Source organism: Mauremys reevesii, linkage group 4 (genome assembly GCF_016161935.1).
Source record: "Mauremys reevesii isolate NIE-2019 linkage group 4, ASM1616193v1, whole genome shotgun sequence".
Lineage (NCBI taxonomy): Eukaryota > Metazoa > Chordata > Testudines > Geoemydidae > Mauremys > Mauremys reevesii.
In genome coordinates this window covers 17533851-17556112 of record NC_052626.1, presented here as the reverse complement: position 1 = coordinate 17556112, position 22262 = coordinate 17533851, and the positions used below count along the sequence as shown (strand labels likewise).

The 22262-nt window shown below is 44.8% G+C and overlaps 1 protein-coding gene across 8 annotated transcripts in view; it reads right to left on the bottom strand.

The window, feature by feature from the left end:
- Positions 1–8759: 8759 nt before the first annotated feature.
- The window catches only part of GPR132 (G protein-coupled receptor 132), a 144514-nt gene continuing 131011 nt past the window's right edge, over positions 8760–22262 (bottom strand). For 5 of the 8 annotated variants that reach the window (XM_039533128.1, XM_039533124.1, XM_039533126.1 and 2 more), the window contains one exon: positions 8760–11443. In XM_039533128.1, coding sequence (XP_039389062.1) covers positions 10351–11385 — 1035 coding nt within the window. In that variant the 5' untranslated portion in view covers positions 11386–11443 and the 3' untranslated portion in view covers positions 8760–10350. Of the gene's footprint in view, positions 11444–11556; positions 11668–12118; positions 12271–15151; positions 15239–22262 lie in introns of those variants that run through there. The other 3 variants (XM_039533123.1, XM_039533122.1, XM_039533121.1) reach the window with 3 other exon arrangements.

Below are 22262 nucleotides of genomic sequence, written 5' to 3'. Positions count from 1 at the left end.
ACTGAAATCCTGTTCTATGTTCTTTACAGAATAAAGCTCTGTTCCTGGTGTTTTGTCTGAGTGGGTCTGGTCAGGGCCGTCCTTAGGACTTATGGGGCCCTATGCAGTATTATTAAACAGGTGCCCCTATGCCTAATGGCAGCTGGGGCTCACGTGTGTATTTTAGATAAGGGTGGGCTTTTGAAGGATTTATTTAAAACACTATGTGTCTGAAGAGCCAAGCATTTAAGGCTAAAGATGAATACTCAGATTGTGCATCTAAAAATCTGTGCAAGGGTTTTTTAGAGACGTGATTTCATAATCTTCAGCAACACACTAGTGAAATATTTTTAAAGCAAATTTTTAACTAAGGTCCCATAGACTAACATGTTCTGAGTAACTATTACAGTATTGCACAGCTGTTTTTGTCAGTAAATTCAGAAACTGACCATATACCTGGGGGTTGGCAAATGCCTGTGAAATGGCTTCATTACCACTTGAATGGCTTTTGAACAGTTTCAGTGTTATGCTAATAGGTCTGGCAGGCTGGAAGGTTTTTTTACTAGATCCCCTCTGGAGGAAGACTTACCAGGCTGCAGCAGCCAGGGGCAGCTCTAGACATTTTGCTGCCCCAAGCATGGAGGGTCCGCTGGTCCCATGGCTTCGGCGGACCTCCCACAGGCGCCTGCGGGAGGTCCGCCGAAGCCGCGGGACCAGCGGACCCTCCGCAGACAAGCTGCCGAAGACAGCCTGCCTGCCGCCCTAGCGGCAACAGGCAGAGCGCCCCGCCCCGCGGCTTGCCGCCCCAAGCACACGCTTGGAGCGTTGGTGCCTGGAGCCGCCCCTGGCAGCAGCCAGCTGTGGTGGGAGCCTGCAGAACAGGTCAGAACAGGGATAGGAAGAGGTGGGGGGGGAGGGAGGAGGGATGTGGACACTAAGACCCAGGGGTGCCCCAAATTTTCCGGTGCCCTACGCAGCCGCATATGCTGCATATGCCTAAGGACAGCCCTGGGTCTGGTCTCAGGTGAACACATACTGACACACAACACAGAGCACATAAAGGAGCCTCAGGCCCAGTTTCTCAAAGGTGTGTAAAAAGTGACAAGGCAGGCTTCTCCTATCTTGAACAACCTCCCACTGGGCCACTGAACAGGAGAGGGGGGATGGGGGTTACATCTGTGTGAGTGAACTGGATGCCTAATGCTGGGATGTAGAGACGTTAAGGTTATCTGTTATAACTACTGATCATTTTACAGCATTGTCAATTACAATAGAGAGGTGGACCTGAGTCACACTGTTTGAATCCAGACAGGAATTTTCTCAAAGTCTGGAGGTTTGAGGGGTGGGGATCATTGTAGGGCGAGGATTCTTTTCTTTCTTTCCACAGACAAAAACATACGTTCTTGTATTTTCTTGGCAGGACTTTCCAGCTCCGTTAGACCAAGGTAGCCATCCAGGTATCTTCAGGAGAGACCCTGACCCAGCATACGGAAAAGAAAAGGCCCAGGAATGCCCCGCTACCTGAATGATCTAGGTATACTTGGTCATGCCTTTGCACAGGGGGCTAGAAAAGATGACCTCTTGCGGGCCCTTCCAGCCCTACATTTCTGTGATCCTGATTCCTGATGCCCACCACAAGGTTCAGATTCCGCTCCAATCTTCCACTGACTTCAGGGGTGTCTGGATCCAGAAGTTTGGTTCAGCCTCAAGTCAAGTTGTCTGTAATTGCTTTATATGTCCTCACACACGAGATGGATGTGATAAGATTTGATTTTCTTTTATGCTGTTATTCCTCATGTGGATATTTGATAAAAAAGCAGGTTTTAGAGGCAATTCCATAAAGGAGGGAATTCAGTTCTAGTGCTACACTGAGCTGATGCAGCAACTCCTGGTGTTGGATGCCATCAGTTGGTTGAGGGACATCTCCATAGAACACATCCTCGGACATCAGCAATACCAGGAAGGATGAGCTGGAGTGCTGATGAGAAGCACAGTGGGGAAAGTATCTGAAATACTTTCCTCATGGATTGTATTTTCCAAATGGACACTCTACCCTAAATACTCAATTACTGAGGGACAATCTACACTCATTCCTATATTTGCTTTCTATGACCAACTCTCTGTATAACTTTTCATGAGTGATGTATCCGAGTATTTGGATTCTAATATCTAAACTGTATTGTTAAATGTATTCACCTTAATTTGGGTTATTGCTAGGGTGACCAGACAGCAACTGTGAAAAAACAGGATGGGGGTAATAGGTGCCTATATAAGAAAAAGTCCCCAAAAACGGGACTGTCCCTTTAAAAATGGGACATCTGATCACTCTAGTTATTGCTGATTATGCACAATATGTATCTTATGACTTTTTAAAACAAACTTTGTATTGTGGATAATCTAAGCACTATACCCAGATGTACAGAAACTCTTTTCTTAACCTATGTACTATATAATTTTTTTTAACATTAGCTTTAATAAATTTTTTAAATCTGACATTGACTAACATGGCCCAAAGCCTTGTTACAATTACTGACTTCCTCATGTGAGAGGGAAATTTCTAGTCAGGCAATGTGGTTCTTTGAATAGAGAAACACTGACATAATAATTCTTTTAACTCTTGGGAAGACCCTTGGCTCAGTCATAAGGGAAAGTGCATTTACAAAGCCCCATGCAATATGTGGGGTTTCCAGAAGTACTGGAGATGGTCTCCCAAAGCCTTGTCTTCTGTTGCCGTAGGGTTTGGTAAATCTCCCCTTCTAATTGACCTGCAGGACTGTCATCCATCTCTCCACAGACCTGGCAGAGACAACTTCCCCCTGTCCCACGGCGGGTGCTCTGGCTTTCACTTCCCCTTTTATTCTGGGTTATTCCCCACCCCTACATATGTATATCATGACGTCCATAATTAAACCTCAGGAGATCAGGGAGTCCATTAAGCTGAGTAATTATGAGAAATACTTGTTTTAGATTTATACAGTAGTCTGCTTAGTGGTAGCTGATTTGTATATACTGTTTAGGTGTCAGTCTTCTCTGAAGATATTCCTGTTAACGCTGCAAACATATCTCCTAAATTGCAATAAATGTACTACTCCCCGAGGGGCTATGGACCGACAGTCACCAAAACTCTTGTCAAGGAAAGCCTTGAGTTGAATGGAAGGATTAAAGAAACAGGATTTTATGCATCGCTAATTGGAAATGACCTGACATACTTCAATAGCTCATGGAGCACCTATCAGTATGGCATCTTAAATGCTTACTTACAAATGTTTAGTATCAGAGGGGTAGCCATGTTCTGTAGAAGCAACAAAGAATCCTGTGGCACCTTATAGACTAACAGACTATAATATAATATAATATAATATAATATACTGTTAGTCTATAAGGTGCCACAGGATTCTTTGCTGCTTTTACAAATGTTTGAATCATGCAGTAAACAAAGCTACCTGCAGTGGGTAGTATTAGCCTAAACTGCTGCTGCCACCAGAAGTATTCACAAAGCCAAAGAATCAACCCAAAGTTAAGCAAAGGAATGCATAGCAGATGATGCCCTTAAACTTTGCTAGGCCTGGGATTCTACAGGCCGTCAAAGCCATCCAGGCTCATGGTCCTCTGCTCAGAAAGTCCCATACTGACAGCAGGCGCCTCCCACCTACCTTAATTGCTGCTGTGGGGGAAGATGGGAAGAGGCTTTGTCAGACAGTCAGATCACTCAGGCTTGTACAGATTCTTGCCAACACCCTGAGCTGCCCCCACAAGTGAACAGGAGTTATAATGGTAGATGCTATTAGTATTACTGGTCATTATCTGTGTTGCAGCCAGTGGTGTCCTGTTTGTCTCACTGAACACAGGCACTTGTCCCAGAGGGCTTATACTCTAGATGCAGACATTACATACATATTGCCATTATTAATTTACTCTTTTGATTGTGGGAGCATGTTAGGGCCAAGAAGTGCCTTAAAAGTATCCCAGAAAGGTCCAGAAAGAATTTATAAAGTGGTTAAAAAGCATCTCAGAAAATTCCCCAAAGGTCCAGAAACAGGCCCCAAATCACCTTCGGAAGGTCAAAAAGCTCCAAAATTTCCAGAAAAGTTAAAAGGTTCCAAAACTGTCCCAGAAAAATTGATGTAAACAATTTGCTTTGGACCTGTCCCAGCAAATGCTGAAACATTATTATTTGCCTTTCAGTAGCTTATGGAGGCCGCGACTAAGAGCTGAGCTGTAGTGTGCTAGGCACTGTACGAACACATAGTAAGTGACCCTCTCTGCCCCAAAGTGAGTTACAGTCTAACTAGACAGACAAAGGGTGGGAGACAGGAAGGATTATCATCTCCACTTTACAAATGGGGAGCTGAAGCACAGACTGATTTAGATTGTGAGCAACTTTATGTACATGTGTAATGTTAAGCACATGCATTAGTGGTTGCAGGGTTAGGGTCTTCGCCAGTGTGTACATGGCTGTCCTGTGCCTTGCACACTCAAATGCCAGCTCTTTCTCAAGAAAATGTTAGGGTAAGACCTTGTGATTTGATAGATTTGATCTTTTCTGGTTATAGACCCACTCTGGGCCCTGTTATGTAGCGAGGCCTCCAAAAGAGATGCATTCTTTCCGGTACTAAAAAGGCAGCTGCCTCTGACCGCTTGTGAACAGCATTTGGGTTTCACATGATGTTCCGTGACATATTTTTACCACATTTCATATCTTAGACCTTCATCGCTCAGCAAACGTTTAGCCTTTTTGCAAAAGCGTGTCGGCTTTTTTTCTTTTTGTTTTTTGCTTCATGTCTGTGAAACTCTCTGGAAGGGTCAAAAATCTGACTACAACCCCCAACAGTTCTCAATGAGATGGATGAAGCATAAATGATTAGTTTAAAATCCTAGTTAAAAGTTCTTGTCCTTGCTGGTGATGAGAGCGGCTGCTCCAGTTAAAGTGTCAAATAACATTTCAGCTAAACTTTTCTTTTTACGGCTCATGTCAGTTTCTTTTTAAATGTGGGTGTTATAGGGCTAGTTTGTGCCCTGGCAGTGGCTGATTACCACACAAGCCCACAGCGTCCGTGCCCAGGGCCCCTGACCAATTTGGGGGCCCATGCAGGAGAGCTGGAGCCCCAGCCCTGCCCCCTGTTCCTCCTCTCCCCCGCAGCTCTGCTGTCCTGCTCTTTCTCTTCCCCTGAGGCTCTGGCCCCTGGCCAGGTCAGAAGCCGGAGCCTGGGTGTTCTAGGGTGAGCATATTCCCTCCTCCCTCCCCTGCGTGAAGCTGACCCAAGCCCCTCTCCCCCGTCTCCCAGGTGGAGTTGGCCCAAGCCCCTCCACTCACCCCCCTAACCCCTTTTTGGCAAAACTGGGCATTTGTCCCATTTGCTTCTGCCACCTGATCATCCATTGGCATGAGCAACCGGGACAAATGCCCAGTTTTGCCAAAACAGTCAGGATGTTTGGGGCAGGGCTTAAAACGGGGACCGTCTCAGCTAAAGGACAGGACACACGGTCACCCTAGGCTGTAGTAAGAGCCGCCCAGAGAGACCAGGCAGATGCGGGGAGCCCAGAACCCTCCAGCTGCCCCGGGCAAGGGGCCAGGGTGCTCGAGAGCAGACCCCAGCCTGTGTTCCTGCCCCCCAGGGCACACGGAGGGTCTGGGGCTCCCCACAGTGGCCCGGACTTCCTGGGCAGCTCTTACCATGTTCCGGCTTCTGGCCAGGCCAAGAGGGCGGAGCCTTGGGGTGGAAGAGGAGGAACAGGGTCAGGGGGTTTTTGTGCCCAGGGCCCCAGTAAATCTTAATCTGCCTCTGGGCCCTTGTGCAAATACGGGGCAAGGTGGTCCCCTCTCTTGCAAAAGGGTTAATTGCACAAGGGGACCAGAGAGACTGCTACGTTTGTTTCAGGGTGCATGTCACCCCAGCAGGGAGGGGGAAGGGACAGGGCCATGTCCTCAGCAGCCCTAAATCCTGACCATAGAACCAGCTGGGCATGCTGGGAGGTGCGACATAGAGGACATTGCACCCGGCACACTCCCCATGCACACCAGGAGGTTTGAAGGGCAATTGCATCTCATTGAGACACAACTCCTCTTTGAGCCGTTTCCGGGGCGGGGAGGTTCTGCATTGCTCCCCACTCCAGGCTGCATCAAAAAGGCACAACCTAGCCCATGCTCTAGAGGAAGACAAAGTGGTTAAGAAGAAGAGCTATCAAATTGCAGCATGAAAAAATTACTCAGAGTCCCTGAAAAAAGAGCACAGGCCAGCCTGTGCGGGATCATGGGAGGTGTGAGCTTAGAAGCTCTTGTTAGAAACTTGGCCCTGAGTTAGTTTTCACAGACTTATTGAATTGAAGAGAGTTTGCCATGCAAAAATGCTCTCAGACACTGAGTCAGGGTAGCCACAAGCACAGCAACCACAGATTTCAAGATCTCCTATCTTGCCATCAAGGAGTTTGAGCTTACGCTCCTCATAGCATGTCTGTTTCCTGCCTGTTAAAGAACTTCAGGTACCAACTACACAAATACCGCATGTAATAATACCTTTTAAGGCAGAGTTTAAAAGCATCGCTCATATTGCAATTCATCTATTGGAAGGATTTCTTACTTTTTCAAACATCTTAGCAGTAACAATATCAACACACTGAAGCCCAAGACATGGAAGTTTTAAACAGGCTACTGGTTTTCATGTTCTCACAAAAGGTGGCTAAAAATAAGCTGATTATTTTGAAAGAATCTGATGAGTCACTGAAAAAATCCCAATCAGACAAATTGGTTGCAGTGAATTATTTGAGTAGCTCTAATTACCAGTAAGAAATGATTCATGTTAATAAATATTCACCAGAGATGCTTACAGTCACCACCCAGGCACTCATCTTCTAGTCATGTTATGAATGTCTGGGCAACAACACAGCGAAAGCAATGGGTTATTTTCCCCAGCCAAATCAAGTCATGGGAATTAGGCTTGAGTAAAGATTGAGGTAACACTACGTAGGACTTCAGAAGGTGGCCCCTGTTGCACACCAAAAACTCTCACCCTCTTTAGTGGGAAGCATGGGTGTGCAGGGAATGGAGGATTGGATCTCTGAAGACCAGTTACAGGGAAATCCAGGTTTCTTCAGGAACAGAGCCAAAACTGATGCTATATCCACACCGACTTGTCTCCAGACTCAGGCTTAGTCTAGCAGTCTGGAAGTTCACATGGGGGTCACGTCCAAGTAGCTATGATGAACGTGTGTGTGTGTGTGAGTAGAATCTTCCTCCCTAAGATGAAATGGCACCTGTAAGCTTTTAAGCAATACCCCTGTAGCAGGAAAGGCTGGAAAAATGCACATCGCCGCAAATCTGCAGTGCTCCTCTTTCCTGAGTGTTGCCATGCTGGGGACTTGCATGGAACAGAGCCCGGTACTGAGTTCCCCTTTTTGTCTAGGTCATGGAGTCCTTAAGGCATAGTTAGAAACTTGTGATAAATAATGAGGTCACACATCCTTGCATTTGTATTACAAGACCCAGCAATTCATTGGACTTGATATTTTTAGTCATTTGGAGCTAAAATGTCTTGGTGCTGAAGCATACAGTACCCCTTTTGTGCCTATGAAGAGAAGTGGAGGTTTAAATTACCCTTGTAGTGCCTGATGCAATGCCCACTGACTTCAATGGACATTGGATCAGACCCTTGTAACATCCGTGCCCCTGCATTTATGACATTAAGCCAGCTCCAATGTTAGTAACTGGAAGCCAGCTTTTAATTTCAGTTCAGTGCAGCTTTACCATCAGAAATACATCAGGCTGACATTTCCAAAATGAGCAGATGATGCGGATGCCCAATTCCCATTGATTTTAATCAGATTTGGGAGGCCAGATCCTTTCAGTGAATGAAAATCTCAGCCTTAATGTCTTACACTTAAATAACGAGGAGTCCGGTGACACCTTAAAGACTAGCAGATTTATTTGGGCATAAGCTTTCATGGGTAAAAACCCCACTTCTTCAGATGCATGGAGTGAAAATTACAGATGCAGGCATAAATATACTGACCCATGAAGAGAAGGGAGTTACCTTACAAGTAAAGGACCAGTGTTGACAGGGCCAATTCAATCAGGGTGGATGTAGTCCACTCCCAACAATTGATGAGGAGGTGTCAATACCAAGAGAGGGAAAATTGCTTTTGTAGTGAGCCAGCCACTAGTCTCTTGGCATTGGTCCCTTCCCAGCAACATTGTATCTATTTGTTAATAATGGAAGGCCTGATTTTCAGAAGACTTCATGAGAAATTTTAGGTATTCAGCAATTTCCAAAAAATCCAGTCATAAATCTGTGGAAAGTGTAATCTCTTGTGTCTATATTGTGACACACCTAAATCCCTAGGACAAGGGTGACAGGATTAAGGAATCTCCCCTAGCCTCATTTGCATCAAAGATGGGACAGGGAGGCATCTCCATTAGCATACAGAATGGAGAACAGAGATTCCAAGGCAAGAACTGCACGGAACTCTGAGACCAGAAAAGCAGGGAAGCACTGCATGATGGGGGAATCTCTGCTCCAGATGATAATGAACCCGCCTGCACACACCCAGCTCAGTAGCTATCAGACCAATTCTAGTAATAAATCCTTTCTTGGTATTCAAAATAGTGAAGCTGCTTAACTGCATTGTGAGCTCCCTCCAAGGAACACCGCCCATAGCCAGGAATGAGCAGTTCCTATTGTCTAGCCTGAACAAAACAACTCTGGTATACTCCCTTGAGCCATCAGTTTACCAATAAACAAATCTAGTGTTCTCCCTTGAACCATTGTTGTTTCTCTACAAAAACCCCTAACCATGCTCAAGTAAATGTTCTGATGCCTGGATCAAAAATCTGCACCACTGGGACTTCATCTTCTCCTGAATATTCTAAATTTAGGTAAAGTCCTGCTGGCTCAAAGATATGTTTTTCAAAATGTAAAAAAGAATAGAGAATGATACATTTAAATGGCAATACAAGTTACAATAAATGTTACAGTAAAGATGCAGTCATATCTGATTCTGGTTTAGTCCAAGAAAGTAACATTAATTAAATAAAAGAAATACTGGAGCAACAGTACAAATAAATTACAATGACATTACTGTATTTTAAAAGAACATTGAAAGTCTAATTTAAATAAAGAAATACCAAGAATATTTCAAGATAAGATTTCTTGTCATCTTTTTGCCCACTTTATCTAGGGACTGTAAGGCATGAGATCTTATCACAGACCATGTGCTGCCATCTGACAATTATTTGTTTTCGTTTTTTTGTGTTTTTAATTTGTCCTCATGAGATATGCTGGACTGAAGGCACTGGACAGTACATATCTCCATTTATTCACAGGTACAGTGTAGCCAGCAATAATGAAAGTTTCTCAACTCTGTCTCACCAGTATACCACTACCCTGTCCCGGGGAGCTCTTAAGTAGTGCCAGAAGGTAGATCAGTCTCAGTGTCTCAATACCTTGCTGTTAATAAGGCAGCCAACAGTGCCGTGGACTCCTATCTGCTAGTACCTGGACCAAACACTAATACTGAAGGATCAGCTCACAACTTAGACTCTGCAGTTCTATTTGCAAGGGATTGATGCCAAGCCAAACCCTGCAGATATAAGGTTCAAGTTGAAACAAACTGTGGAGGAATCATCAAAAACAGTCATAACTGTACTAGATGCTACTACGTCTTACAAGATTTGTTAAGTACAGTACAAGATTTGAACAAACAAAGAATCAAACATTTGAAATATACATTTCCATGGATTCCAGACCTGTACAGTAGCTTGATGCAGGGGTTTTATCTGTATGCTCTAAGCTGATAATTTATGGTAACTCTTAATGCAAGGAACTCTTCTTGATTTCTGCCTTCCCTGATGATGTCAGGTAAATTAAATCCAAATGTCAAAGCTTATTAGAAATATTTACAGGGCTTTAATTTGGATCTACCATTTCCAGTGTTTAACTAAAAATGCTACTGCATGCATGTAAACCCTGAGATGTTCCTTTTTGATTAGCACTAAAAAGTCCCCTTAGAAGCTAATGTTGGTGCTGAAAGTGTATGAGAAAAGGATTGAGCCCTGAGAATAAATTTGTCAAGTTTTAGTTTGACTTGAAGGAAATCAGTCAATTGACTGTAGCTGCTCCTTGCAAAGCGTGGTTTAGAATTAAAATACTGGTGGGCTGTGGTTTGAGTAAGTTGGGAGGCAGACAGCAGATCCCTCTTCTGATAGGCAATAGTACTCTTCTGACATAGCCTCCAGGAACTTAGTGCTGGGGCCATGCATTGTGACAAACATCATATCAAGATGTGATGCCCCAAACATGTGACCTCCATCTCTTTTGGGGGACACCTTAATCACTGCCAGCAGAACCCTCATTAAGGCACTGTTGATGGTTGAAACCTCTACTGTTCATTTGAAAGTGTGGTGACATTTTGATTTTCCGATGTGTGTGCTGCTTCCTGTGATTCTTTTGAATTTTTCAGCTTAAGGCTGTTATTGATGGATGATTGATATCTCCATTTTGTCAGACTCGTGTAGAAATCTTTTCTAGCATGTTCACTAGCCAATACATAGATGATTGGATCAGCAACACTGTTAGCAGTGGATAAACACAGAAATACTGCAGAAGTAGAATATATGCGGTGTTCAAATGAACATGAGTCCTTCTGATGCAAAAAAAAGTTTATGGATCTTATCAGGAGCACCAAATGGTAGGGAGCAAAGCAGATCAGAAAAATGGTGATGATGGCTATAGCCAAGTACTTCACTTTGGCTTTTTGGCGTTTGCCTAAGCTGCTGCTTATTTCGGTACTTTGGAAAATTCTGTAGTTTGTGAAAATGAGGATTGTGCAAGGAATGGCAAATCCAATTAGGAACCTGGAAATGTTGAAATAAGCCAATTGTAAGTTGAGTGGCAAAGTCTCAAAGCAGGTTGTACGGTTTGAAGTCTGCTCGCCATCTTTTAAAATAAATACTGGGCAGTGGATTACTAAAACTATAGAAAAGAGAATGAAGGTGATGAAGATTGCAGTCCTCTGCTGCCTCGCCCCCTTGGATTCCAAAGCATACACCACTGCTACATAGCGATCAATAGAAATGCAACACAAGAGCAGAATGCTGATATATATGTTGCAGAAAAAGATATATCCTGTTAGCTTGCAAGCCATTGACCCCATGTCCCACATGTGTTTGTTTTGTACATAGATAGCCCAGAGGGGCAGGGTACTCAAGTACATCAGCTCGCACAGCGATAAGCCAAAAATGTAGATGGCAAGAACGTTCTTCCTTTGGATTTGTACAAATGTTAGCCATGTAGTAAAGCAATTCGCTGGCAAGCCTAAGGCAAAAACAATACTGTAGCACACAACCAGCAGTATCCTGCTGTCCTCAAAGGGCATTGTTGGGCAGCAGACTTCCGGACTGCAGGATTCATTCATTATGGGGAATGCAGCGGTGTGCAGAAACCCCAGGATAGCTTTTCCCAATTTGTGTTTCCTGTGAATCAAAAGACACGATGGAAAGTTAGCAGCTGTAGAAGACTGTTAAAAATGTGACAGTAAAGGTAATGGGCTGATTACACAGGGCTGGATTGTGCAGCCCTTCCTCACCTTGATTTCACGGGCACTGCTTCCGTGAATGGGTGCTCACCAGGACAGTTACACAAGCTAGCCCATAGGGAGTTTGTGGATGCTGCCATGTTGCAGGTGCTTTTAAATCAGAGCTACTCCACTGAAGTCAAAACTGGTGTAGGTGAGTGGAGGATCAGGCTCATTGAGTTTGTGACTTCTTACTGTTTGTAGTGAAGGGGTGCCTCGGAGCCTCAATCATAGACCAAGGACCCCTTTGTGCTAGGGGCTGTACAAACACAGAACAAATGGACGGGCCCAGCCCCAAGGAGCTTACGGTCTAACCGAGTTTACACTCTCCTTCCACAGGGCCCACCTGAGAACTACTCTTTTGGGACTGTGACCTAGTACATAAATCAGAGAATCTGTGACATAAATGAGATGCTGCCTTCTCCCAATGGTCTGTTTTTGTGATCAGGTTTCTTTCCCCATCTCCCACAGGCAGGGTGAGTAGTGCCAGATGCTTACCAGATGCCCTCCACCACTCCCAACTCTTTGCCTACGCACCCGACTTCTGATTTCAATGGATCTGTAGGATAACAACCTGTTTAAGCTTTTCTGTCGCTGCCTGCTGTCCCAGTGCTTCGGCAGGGAGATGGGAGCGGGGGGAATGGCACCCATGTCCTATGGAGGAGGAAGTGTCAGGGAAAGTAGGAGGATTTGGGGACTCATGGTCAATACAGGGCCACACTAAGCACCAGTCATTTCCCCAGTTATGTATAACACAGGATTCATTTTCACATCGTTTCCCAGTTAGTCACATTATTTAAAAAAAATCCACGAAGCATGCGATTCACTGCACAGAGTACAGCCGGCACTGGTTTAGGTCAATAAGGAATAGGAATGATTCTCTCCATTGGAGGCGCTCCAAACGCGTCACAAACTTTAAGGCGAGGAGCTGCACGATCACATGAGAGACTGTGCCTTGGCGCTCCTGGGTGTGCCCGGGTACCACACACCCTTCTAAACCTGTGATGGGATGCATCCAGCTTCTTCCAGCACGCCAGGCCATTCCAGAAGCTGGTATGTAAGAGGGCAGAGCCGCAGCTCCACCACTCCCCACCCCCAGATCTCTTTCATGCTCCATGTTCAGAGAAGCAGTAGACGGCTAACCTGCTTGGGGGACATTATTAATACAAACTGTGACCATATAGATCGTTGTTGCAACCAGGGTCCTATCGTGGCACCAAATCTTGTGCAAAGGAGATCAAGGAAGGTATCTATGAAAAGGTTGTAATTTGCTGGTTATGATTATGCTATCTGTATGTGTGTATTTGAAGTTATGAATATTGGCTATGTACTTGTATCTGAATGTGTTTGATTTTAAGTAGCATTAGTGAAGCATTTAGTCAACTTCTTGAGAAAGGAATCTTCAGGTTAAGTGCCCAATTAAGAAACACTTAACTGACAATGGACCTTGGGAGACTCCAATCCACATATGAGGAGCTCCCTGGGAATGTTCAAGGCAGCATGTGAGCAATGGCTGCTCTACCTGTAAAGAACTGAGTCATACATGGGCACGTGACTTGCCCAGGTGACTCCAAACTCCATCTTGCTGCTGTGATTTTCCACAGTAAAAACAAAGGGGTCCTTCCACATGGCAGAGAATATAAAAGGCCCTGGAAACCCCTTCACTTTGGCTTCAATCCTGCTTCTTACCTCTGGAGGAACTTTGCTACATTGAAACTCTGACTAAAGGACTGAATGACCCATCCAAGTTGTGGATGTAATCCGGAGACTTGATTTGAGCCTGCAGCTTATTCCATCACTGCTACAAGCCTGAACCAAGAACTTTGCCATTGCTGTATGTAATTGATTCCTTTAACAAATTTTAGCGCTCATCTATATTTCTTTTTTATGAATAAACCTTTAGATTTTAGATTCTAAAGGATTGGCAACAGCATGATTTGTGGATAGGATCTGACCGGTATATTGACCTGGGGCTGGGGCTTGGTCCTTTGGGATCGGGAGAACCTTTTTGCTTTTACTGGGGTATTGGTTTTCATAACCATTCATCCCCGTAAGGAGTGGTGCTGGTGGTGATACAAGGGAACTGGAGTATCTGAGGGAATTGCTTGTATGGTTTCTGGTTAGCCAGTGGGGGTAAAACCGAAGTCCTCTCTGTTTGGCTGGTTTGGATGTGCCTTAATAGTAAAGGAACTCCAGCCTTGGGCTGTAACTGCCCTGCTCTAAGCAATTTATACTGAACTGATACTCTCAGTAGTGTCCCACCACAGGCAGCTTTGTTGCAGCGGCATAGTCATGCTAGGATCCACAGAACCAGGTCAATTAAGCTTTGGATCAGAACCTCACGCTATCCAAATTGGAATTTTGGTATTGAGAGCTTTGTTGGTTAAAGATCAGTGACCATGACCCAGAAAGTATCAGCAGAAGCAATGAAACTGCAGCCCTGAGAGAGAGCCTGCAATTGGAACATAAACAAAAACGGGCAGAAATTCGAATGAGAGAGAAGCAAGCCTTGGTCCAGCTGGAAAAAGAAGCCACTGAAAGACAGAAGGAAGCTGCAGAAAGACAGAGAGAAGCTAAAGAAAGAATGGCTGAACTGGAAAGAGAAGCTGCTGAGAGAGAGGAAAGGGCTCATAGAAGGCACATGAAACAGCTGGCTGCTGAGAAGAGGGTTCACCAGACGCAACAAGAAACAAGCTCCAAGTCAAAAAAGCAATGCAAGAACAGCAGACACTGTATCAGCTTGAAAGTCCAGTTTCTAACAATCTTGGTATGTTGTATTACTCTGAGCAGTTTTAGTATTTAACCCATTATGCTATGACCAGGGGGAGGGGACTCTAACCTGGTGGGAAATAGCTGTCCTGAACAGATACTCTCAGTAGTGTCCCACCAAAGGCAGCATCATTACAGCTTGGCCTTTATGTGACCTATGCAAGGGGAGGGGAGGTTCCTTCTGCCCAGTCCTTGCCCCACAGTGTGCACCCTGGTAAGTGCCGAGCAAAACTTGATCCTAACTAATTAACTCTCATAACATCCCACTGAGGCAGGTAAGTATCAGAGACGGGAAGTATAAGACACAGGGAGGTGAAGTGCCCCAAGCTGCACTGGAAGCCCGTGTCTGAGATAGGATAGAGCCCAGATCTTCTACCTGTTCCCTGGGAGCCAGTTTCTGGTTCCCTCTCTCCTGGGGAAGGGCACCATCCTCCACAAGAAATCTCACTGACTTCAGCGCAGCCTAGCACGACTCACTGGGGGAGGGCATCATAAGCTGGCCCTAAACCGCGTTGCCTCTTTAATAAAACAAAGCCGCTGCTCAGTCCCAGAGCCGCCACCACCATCAAATGCTCCCCATCAAACCAAAGAGCAAAGGCACAAGCAAGACTCCAGGTGCTAGTGGGGACTGCAGAGGCAGATCCCTGAAAGTAGCCATCATGTAGGGCCAGCCTGTGGTCCCCTTGCTCAACGGGGATACCCATGGAGTAAGGTGCGACTCACCGGGGGGTGGGGAGGGGATCAGAATTTGACCCTTTACAGATACTGTTGCCTTTTAATGCACTGTTGTTGCTCTCACTTAGGGATTGGATTCTACCCTCCGTTCCCAGCTACTCACCCGGAGAAGCCAATCATTTCACTGAAGTGAGGTAGCAGTTCAGACGAGTAAGGGAGCTAGTCAGGCTCCTCATCAGAACGTGGGCAGCACCTGTCTGACACTTCTTGGAAACAACAGGAAGTCACGGTGCAAATGGCCCACGCTTTTATAAATAAATTGAAGACACGAGATCAAAGAGAAGAACGTAAACAAATGTCGGAAGCGAAGGCCAAGGAAAGGAAGAAAAGCAATGCGCTCTGAACAGGCTAAGCACCCTTGTGGGGCCACTAATGATGAGAACAAGACATGGAGCACGTCATCAGCGTAAACCACCCTGGCCTAGGCGAGCGAGGGGAAGGCTAGACTATAGCGTTCTAACTGGCCAGCCCAGTGTAAGGGGATGTGGAGAGGAGCCAAAGTATGATCAGATTTGGCCACCTGGAGCTCCTGGGCACGTACAGGTAGCATGCTTACTGCTCTGCTCCTTTACCGCTTGCAGCTACCCGCCCCCCTGCTCAGCTGGCAAGCTCTGCGGCTCGGGGCACAAGGGCTTGGCAGGAACAGGGCCCCAGCTCCTCCCTGCCATTCCCTTGCCCCTTGGGGGCATCCTGCACCCCTAGGGTTTAGGCACAGAGCAGCCCCTCACTCCCCTCATGCAGGGACTGCTGTTTTGCCTGGCTCTAAGAGGTGAACATTTTTCTTTTTTTTTTACTACATTTTTCATAAAATTATGATGGGGAGAAAAGAAACCACTGGAAAACACTGACAAAAATCTTCATCAGGTTCTCTACAGAGTGGGTGGAAATTGCTGAGAGGTTTGAAAACAATCAAAATAAAAATATATATATTCCCTCCCCCCCTGTCCCCAACCCAGTGTTTTCTTTTTAAGCAGCTCTATCCCGGCCTTTCTGTGGGATGCACAATTGGTTTGGATAGGTTTCTTTCACTCATAGAATCATAGAATATCAGGGTTGGAAGGGACCTCAGGAGGTCATCTAGTCCAACCCCCTGCTCAAAGAAGGACCAATTCCCAACTAAATCATCCCAGCCAGGGCTTTGTCAAGCCTGACCTTAGAAACCTCTAAGGAAGGAGATTCCATCACCTCCCTAGGTAACCCATTCCAGTGCATCACCACCCTCCTAGTGAAAAAGTTTTTCCTCATATCCAACCTAATCCTCCCCCACTGCAACTTGAGACTATTACTCCTTGTTCTGTCATCTGCTACCACTGAGAACAGTCTAGATCCATTACTCCTGGGTTTTCTCTGACTCTACACCACTATAAGGACCAGGCAAAATCTGGCCTGTAGGCTTTTTCTCCATGGATTTTTTTAAATCCATACAAACAAAAGTGAAGGCTGTTGTTGCAGGTGGTGTTGTTTTGGGGAGGTTTAACAACCGTTGCTCATAATCAGGCGAGTGCGAAGGGCTATGGTTTTGCTAGGTAGGAGCTCGTGTTGTTCGGTTCTAATACACATGCAGTCACATCCCAAGACTCAGGTTCAAACTGAGCCAAAATCTCAAAGCAAAACACAACCCCAGCTACCGAGTGTCACTTGATTTTGTTTGATTAATGTCACACAGTTTCAAGGCAATATCAGAGAACAACCAGGCCCGCTCAGAACTGCGCCGCATTCGCCCAAAAGGTTTGTGAATCTTAAGCCCTTTCACACTTAAATCAGGCAAATTTGGAATAGTCTGACCCCTACTCCAGGCCTGGGGCTTGATTCTGTGCTATGTCTCCGGAGAGCTGCAGCACAGAAAGCGCAGCCCAAGAGAGCAGAGGTGGCTGAAGCATCCCTCAGAGGCTGGTCTAACTTATGGCAGCCATCCCCAGGCTGCCTATTGACTACTTCACAACCCAGAATCCTCCCATAACGTCAGGCACTACAAGCATGGCCCCACCAACTACACTGGGGCCTGCAAAGGGAAGCCGCACACAGCGACACTACTCATGTGTAGGGGGGACGTTCTACACTGGCTCCTCTGTGGCCCTTCTATAGCACTGGAATGATGTCTAAGGGGGCAGAATCCACCCCACTTTTGCAACATTTTAAAAAGCTAAGATAAAAGCAAACGAGCATTTTAAAAAAAGGTTTATGGACAAGTTGCGGAAGTAACACAAGCTTCCCTAATGAGCTGGCACTGTTATGTCACCTCCCATCTACTGTGTTGCATCTGGCTCCTGATCCTGTAAACACTTACACACACACAAGGAAGTTTACTTCATTGGGACTATGTGTGTAAGTGCTGCCATAGAATATGGGTGGTCCAGTGCTTAGGCAGCTAGTCTGGGACCTGAGAGACCAGAGTGCAATTCCTTGCTCTGCCACAGACTTCATGTGTGACCACAGGCAAGTCATTTAGTCGCTCGGTGCCACAGCTGTAAAAGGGGGATAACAGCACTGCCTTACCTTACGGGCTCAGTTACAATGGTAATGGGAGCCGTAGAAGCACTCTGGGTAAATTAGGCCCTTAGACGGTAAGCTGCTTGGGGTAGCAAAGCTCTATGTGCATCTGTAACACTGTATAAATAGTAACAGGAATGTAAGAGTTTGTGTGTATATATATATAGCTCTGTGTAGCTCACCACAACCAGAGGTTTGCTTGCTGTCAGGAGTGTCTGAGTGAAGACAAATTTCCAAGCATGACAAATGAGTGGGCAAAGTACAGGAAGGAATGTGTGTGCTGGGTTCTGACACCCTCACTCCTAAATGCCTTACTCCTACAGTAGTCCTGGCACTGCTGGAGGGGTAAGGTGCTACTTAGTGTGAGCGCGGGGATCGGAACCCGGCTGTGTGTTTGTAGGTGAATTAAAGAATCAGCTCTATGCAAAGCAAACAAACTAACTGAGCTGTCATACCACAGCACACTATGCCCCACAGAATAGGCATTAGGAGCCAGTGGCCACTACATTAGTCAGGTTGATTAGCCTCTGCCCCAGCAGGGGCCACAATGCCTCATGTTGTTTTGCTGGAGAGTTGAACCTTCCTGTTCCCAGTGTGTTGATCCAGATACTCTCAAGAGGGATTTAAAATTCCATTTTTTTTTTGAACATCAAGGGTCAGAATGATTCAACAATGAAGCAATGTTGATTTTGTGACAGAATCTACGGATGACTAAGCAACTGTTTTGAGGCTGTCAAAACTGTTCTATATAGGTTCCTATACTGTTGCAATCATCATAGTATCCGAGATCCTTCCAGTAATGCATTAAGCACAATGTGACTCACATCTGTCATGCGTTATTTGTTCTCTCCCCATGGGGTGAGATGTGTGCAGTGGAGGGGCTTGTTTTGGTAGGGTTTTAGGGAATATTTTTAAAACTGTTGCTATATATGTATATTAAAGGAGGCAGATCAAAGAAATGTGCCTTGCACTTGGAGCAAAAGGTGGTGAGGTTTGTGATGGGCCTTAGTTCCTGGGGGAGTACACGGCACAGTCTGGGAGTGCCTCCGGGAAAGGCCTGTCTCCTGCTCAGATGAGCTTTATCCTTATTCTAGAGAGCTCCATTGAGCACAAGGAGCAGAGTTGTTGACCACGGTCTTTATCCTTGAGCTTTATGTGGTCTTTTAGATAAATGGTCCCAGGCCATGGACCGCCTTGAAGATAAGGACCGAGATTGTGACTTTGATTTAAAATTCTATGGGAAGCCAGTGCAGAGAGCGGCAGAGAGGTGCGATGTGCTTGTGGTAGCCCATGTTGCTAAGGAGATGGGCTGCGGCATTACATACTAGCTGGAGTTTCCTAGGTGCTGAATGCTTCATGCCCAGGTAAAATTTATGTTTAATTATTTAGGTTTAATTTATGACTGTGGCATAGCTAGTGATTTATGACCAAGTCCCAAATATACACTTGCTTGAAAGTTGACATACAAGGTCTCAACCTCAGAACAAATACAGTATGATAAACTTGTAAAAAAGAAAAGAGTCTATTAGTGTTAGTATGGCAGCACCCAAGGACCACAAGCAAGTAGCAGGTCCTGATGCGTCAGGCACTGTACAAACACCACAAAACCAGTTCTGTCCTAGAGAGCTCATAATCCAAGACAAAATGTAGCTGATGAATAAACTGCAAAGCAGGGGACAAGCTAGCAGGAGAGACCAATGCATCTGCATACTCATAGTGGTCACTAATCTAGTCAGTGCCAGTTTGACCGTTTAAAGTTATAACAGTGCAAAAAGCTGTTTTTTTTGCATGTTTGTTGAAGTAACTGTTGTTTATTTAATGTCACCTTTCTGCACTGCCTACACCCACCTGCTGCTAGTCACCGAAAGGACACATTTCTGACCAAGAATACCTGCGGTGTAGCATAGAAATCAGCAGCAAGGCAGAAGCAGAAAGGAAGTGGTTACAGTAGATGGTGCCCTATTGACCTGATGGACAAGATACTGCTAAAAATAAGCCATAAAGCAACAACAAGGGCTAGGTACGCCTTGAATAGAGGTCAGTGCAGAGTCACCCATCCTCTATGGAAGCATCAGGAATCATTGTTCCTCAATGGCGTCTGGAGCAGCCTGACATTTCTCAGAAAGGGTGGGCTGCTCTCTTCCCCTCCTCAGTCAGCCAATGAGGGAGAATCACGGCCCTGGCTCCTCCTCATACCTCCCAGCTGTTTTGGGGATGTTGTGGCTAGGCCCTGTAAGGAGATGTGTACTATTTCTTTGAGTCTATTTAGGTCTCTGCAGATAGCGGTGCTTATTTTTTGGCCTTGGGCATACTGTTGAAACAAAAAAGCGGGTGCCAATAAACTTTCTCCTTAAATGACTGTCAAATGTCTGTGAGAAAATCTAAGGCGGTAAGAAAGAACAGTTGTTTGCATTGGTATAGGAGCAGGCAAAGAAAAATGAGTCATTAAAAGCCTCTTCTGGAGAGACAGGCCCAGATCCTCAAAGGCATTGGTTTCAATGGAGCCTAAATACCTTTGTGGTTCTCGGCCATGATCTTTGAGTTGGAGGATTTTCTTGCTAGGCTGTATTAGGAGGAGAACATCACCAGACAGACATTTAAATTGTTTTATTTAACTAAAGCAATAACATTAAGTATTCTGGATTTTTTTCCTTCAACAGCAAACAATATTTTAACCAAAAAAAAAATATGTCCCTCACTTCTCACATTTGTCTCCAGACTTCTCCTTGTCCAGATCTATTCTGCCCCCAACAATCTTCTATTCATTGAACTTTTTGAAACTTTTCACTTTTAAAGAGAGGTAAGGGGTTGACCCTGTGTACACAAATTTGCAGAGGGACAATAGAGTTGAGGTCTGTTATTTCTCACCTCTATACACTATTTATTTATTTAAAAACATTTTTGCTGTTAACAAGCATGTTACCTCTGGAGACACAAATCCACAGTTTGAGAACTGCAAAACTAAGCATCTCTGATGGTATCTTCTAGACTGAGCACTGAGTCCCATTGAGTAGATAGAAAAATTTACCTAAATAATCTATACAGAAGTCTGTGGAACCCCATAAGATTGGATCCCTAAGCCTGTAGAACTGATGAATGAAATTGTTTTTAATTGTTCACTTTATTAATATAACTTCATAAGTAAAGTTTTATGAATGAAACAACATTAATTCATAAAACTGGTTACCCCATAACTGGCTAATTGACAATTAAGATGCTTGTTAAGAGCCATAGCTGTTCAGCCAGTTGCCCGTGGAAGTTTCACTGTCAATCCAATTCCTGCTTAAATCACTGAGACTTTCACTGTTTCAGTATTGTAACTTCTGTTCATTGTTTGCCATTCATTACATTTGCCTACATTGTAACTTTTGTTCACTGTTTGCCATTCACTACACTTGTCTACTTCTTTTCACTGTTTGCCATATTGTAACTCAAACTCCATTTTACAACGCTTACTCCATTTTGTAAAAGCTTGCTTCAACCTTCATTTTTGCAAAACCCTGTTGTAATCTTATTAGTTTAGTTTAGATGTGTGAATGAGGTATGTAGGGATGATGGAATCAACCTCCAGCACCAGCCTGTCCTGATGAAACAGAGTTCAAACACCAACGGCTGAAGATGCAAAGAGCCCTAACAAAGAAAGAAGAGTCCACCCTAAGAAGAAAAGAACAAAGGTACAATAGAAGGAAGATCAAAGCCAGGTCCGAGGTCACGTCTGCAATTGACGAGTAATCAATCACACCGAACCCAGAGGCAGTGTGACACAGCAAGACCTATAGACCAGGGCTAGGCAACCTATGGCACATGTGCAGAAGGTGGCATGTGAGCTGATTTTCAGTGGCACTCACACTGCCTGGGTCCTGGCCACCGGTCCGGGGGGCTCTGCATTTTAATTTAATTTTAAATGAAGCTTCTTAAACATTTTAAAAACCTTATTTACTTTACATACAACAATAGTTTAGTTGTATATTATAGACGTATAGAAAGAGACCTTCTAAAAATGTTAAAATGTATGACTGGCACGCGAAAACTTAAATCAGAGTGAATAAATGAAGACTCGGCACAGCACTTCTGAAAGGTTGCCTACCGCTGCTATAGACTCTGGATTCAAACTAAAGCCTACAACAAGGATGGGTGAGATGGAAGACTTGGAAGGGTAACGTTCTACTGCCAACATGGGAGGGCAGACCCAGCCCTTTCTTGTGCCTGGCTTTCCTGGCCAGTTAGCCGCCACAAGCTACGATCCCAAGCTGCAAACTCAAGCCACGAACTCAAGCAATGTTCAGGACTGGTAACTATACAGAAGCTGCAGAACATCTCATGTGTGTATGTGTATATATAAGTATTAAGGTATTAACTAGTGGTTATAGATCAAATTGTTATCATAATAAATGTGGCATCTTTGCCTTGCCCCCTGAAACGATCCTGTGTAGTTTTGTCTGCACAACAAGCCATGAACTATTAGAACTCTTTTACAAAACTTTTCTTAAACATTACATGAATATATTGTCTCATACTATAGAATCAGAATTTATAATCCCGATTCCATGATATAATGTATCTTAATTAAAACTATCTTTAGCTTGGATTTTTTAGGGGAATAACTATTTAAATTATAAAAATCTGATTAAAAAAAAACCAAAAACATTGATTTTTATCCACCCTAACAGCTGGGCATGGGCAGGGGGGGAAGGATTGGTCCCCAGCTGGAGCGAGGGAGGGGC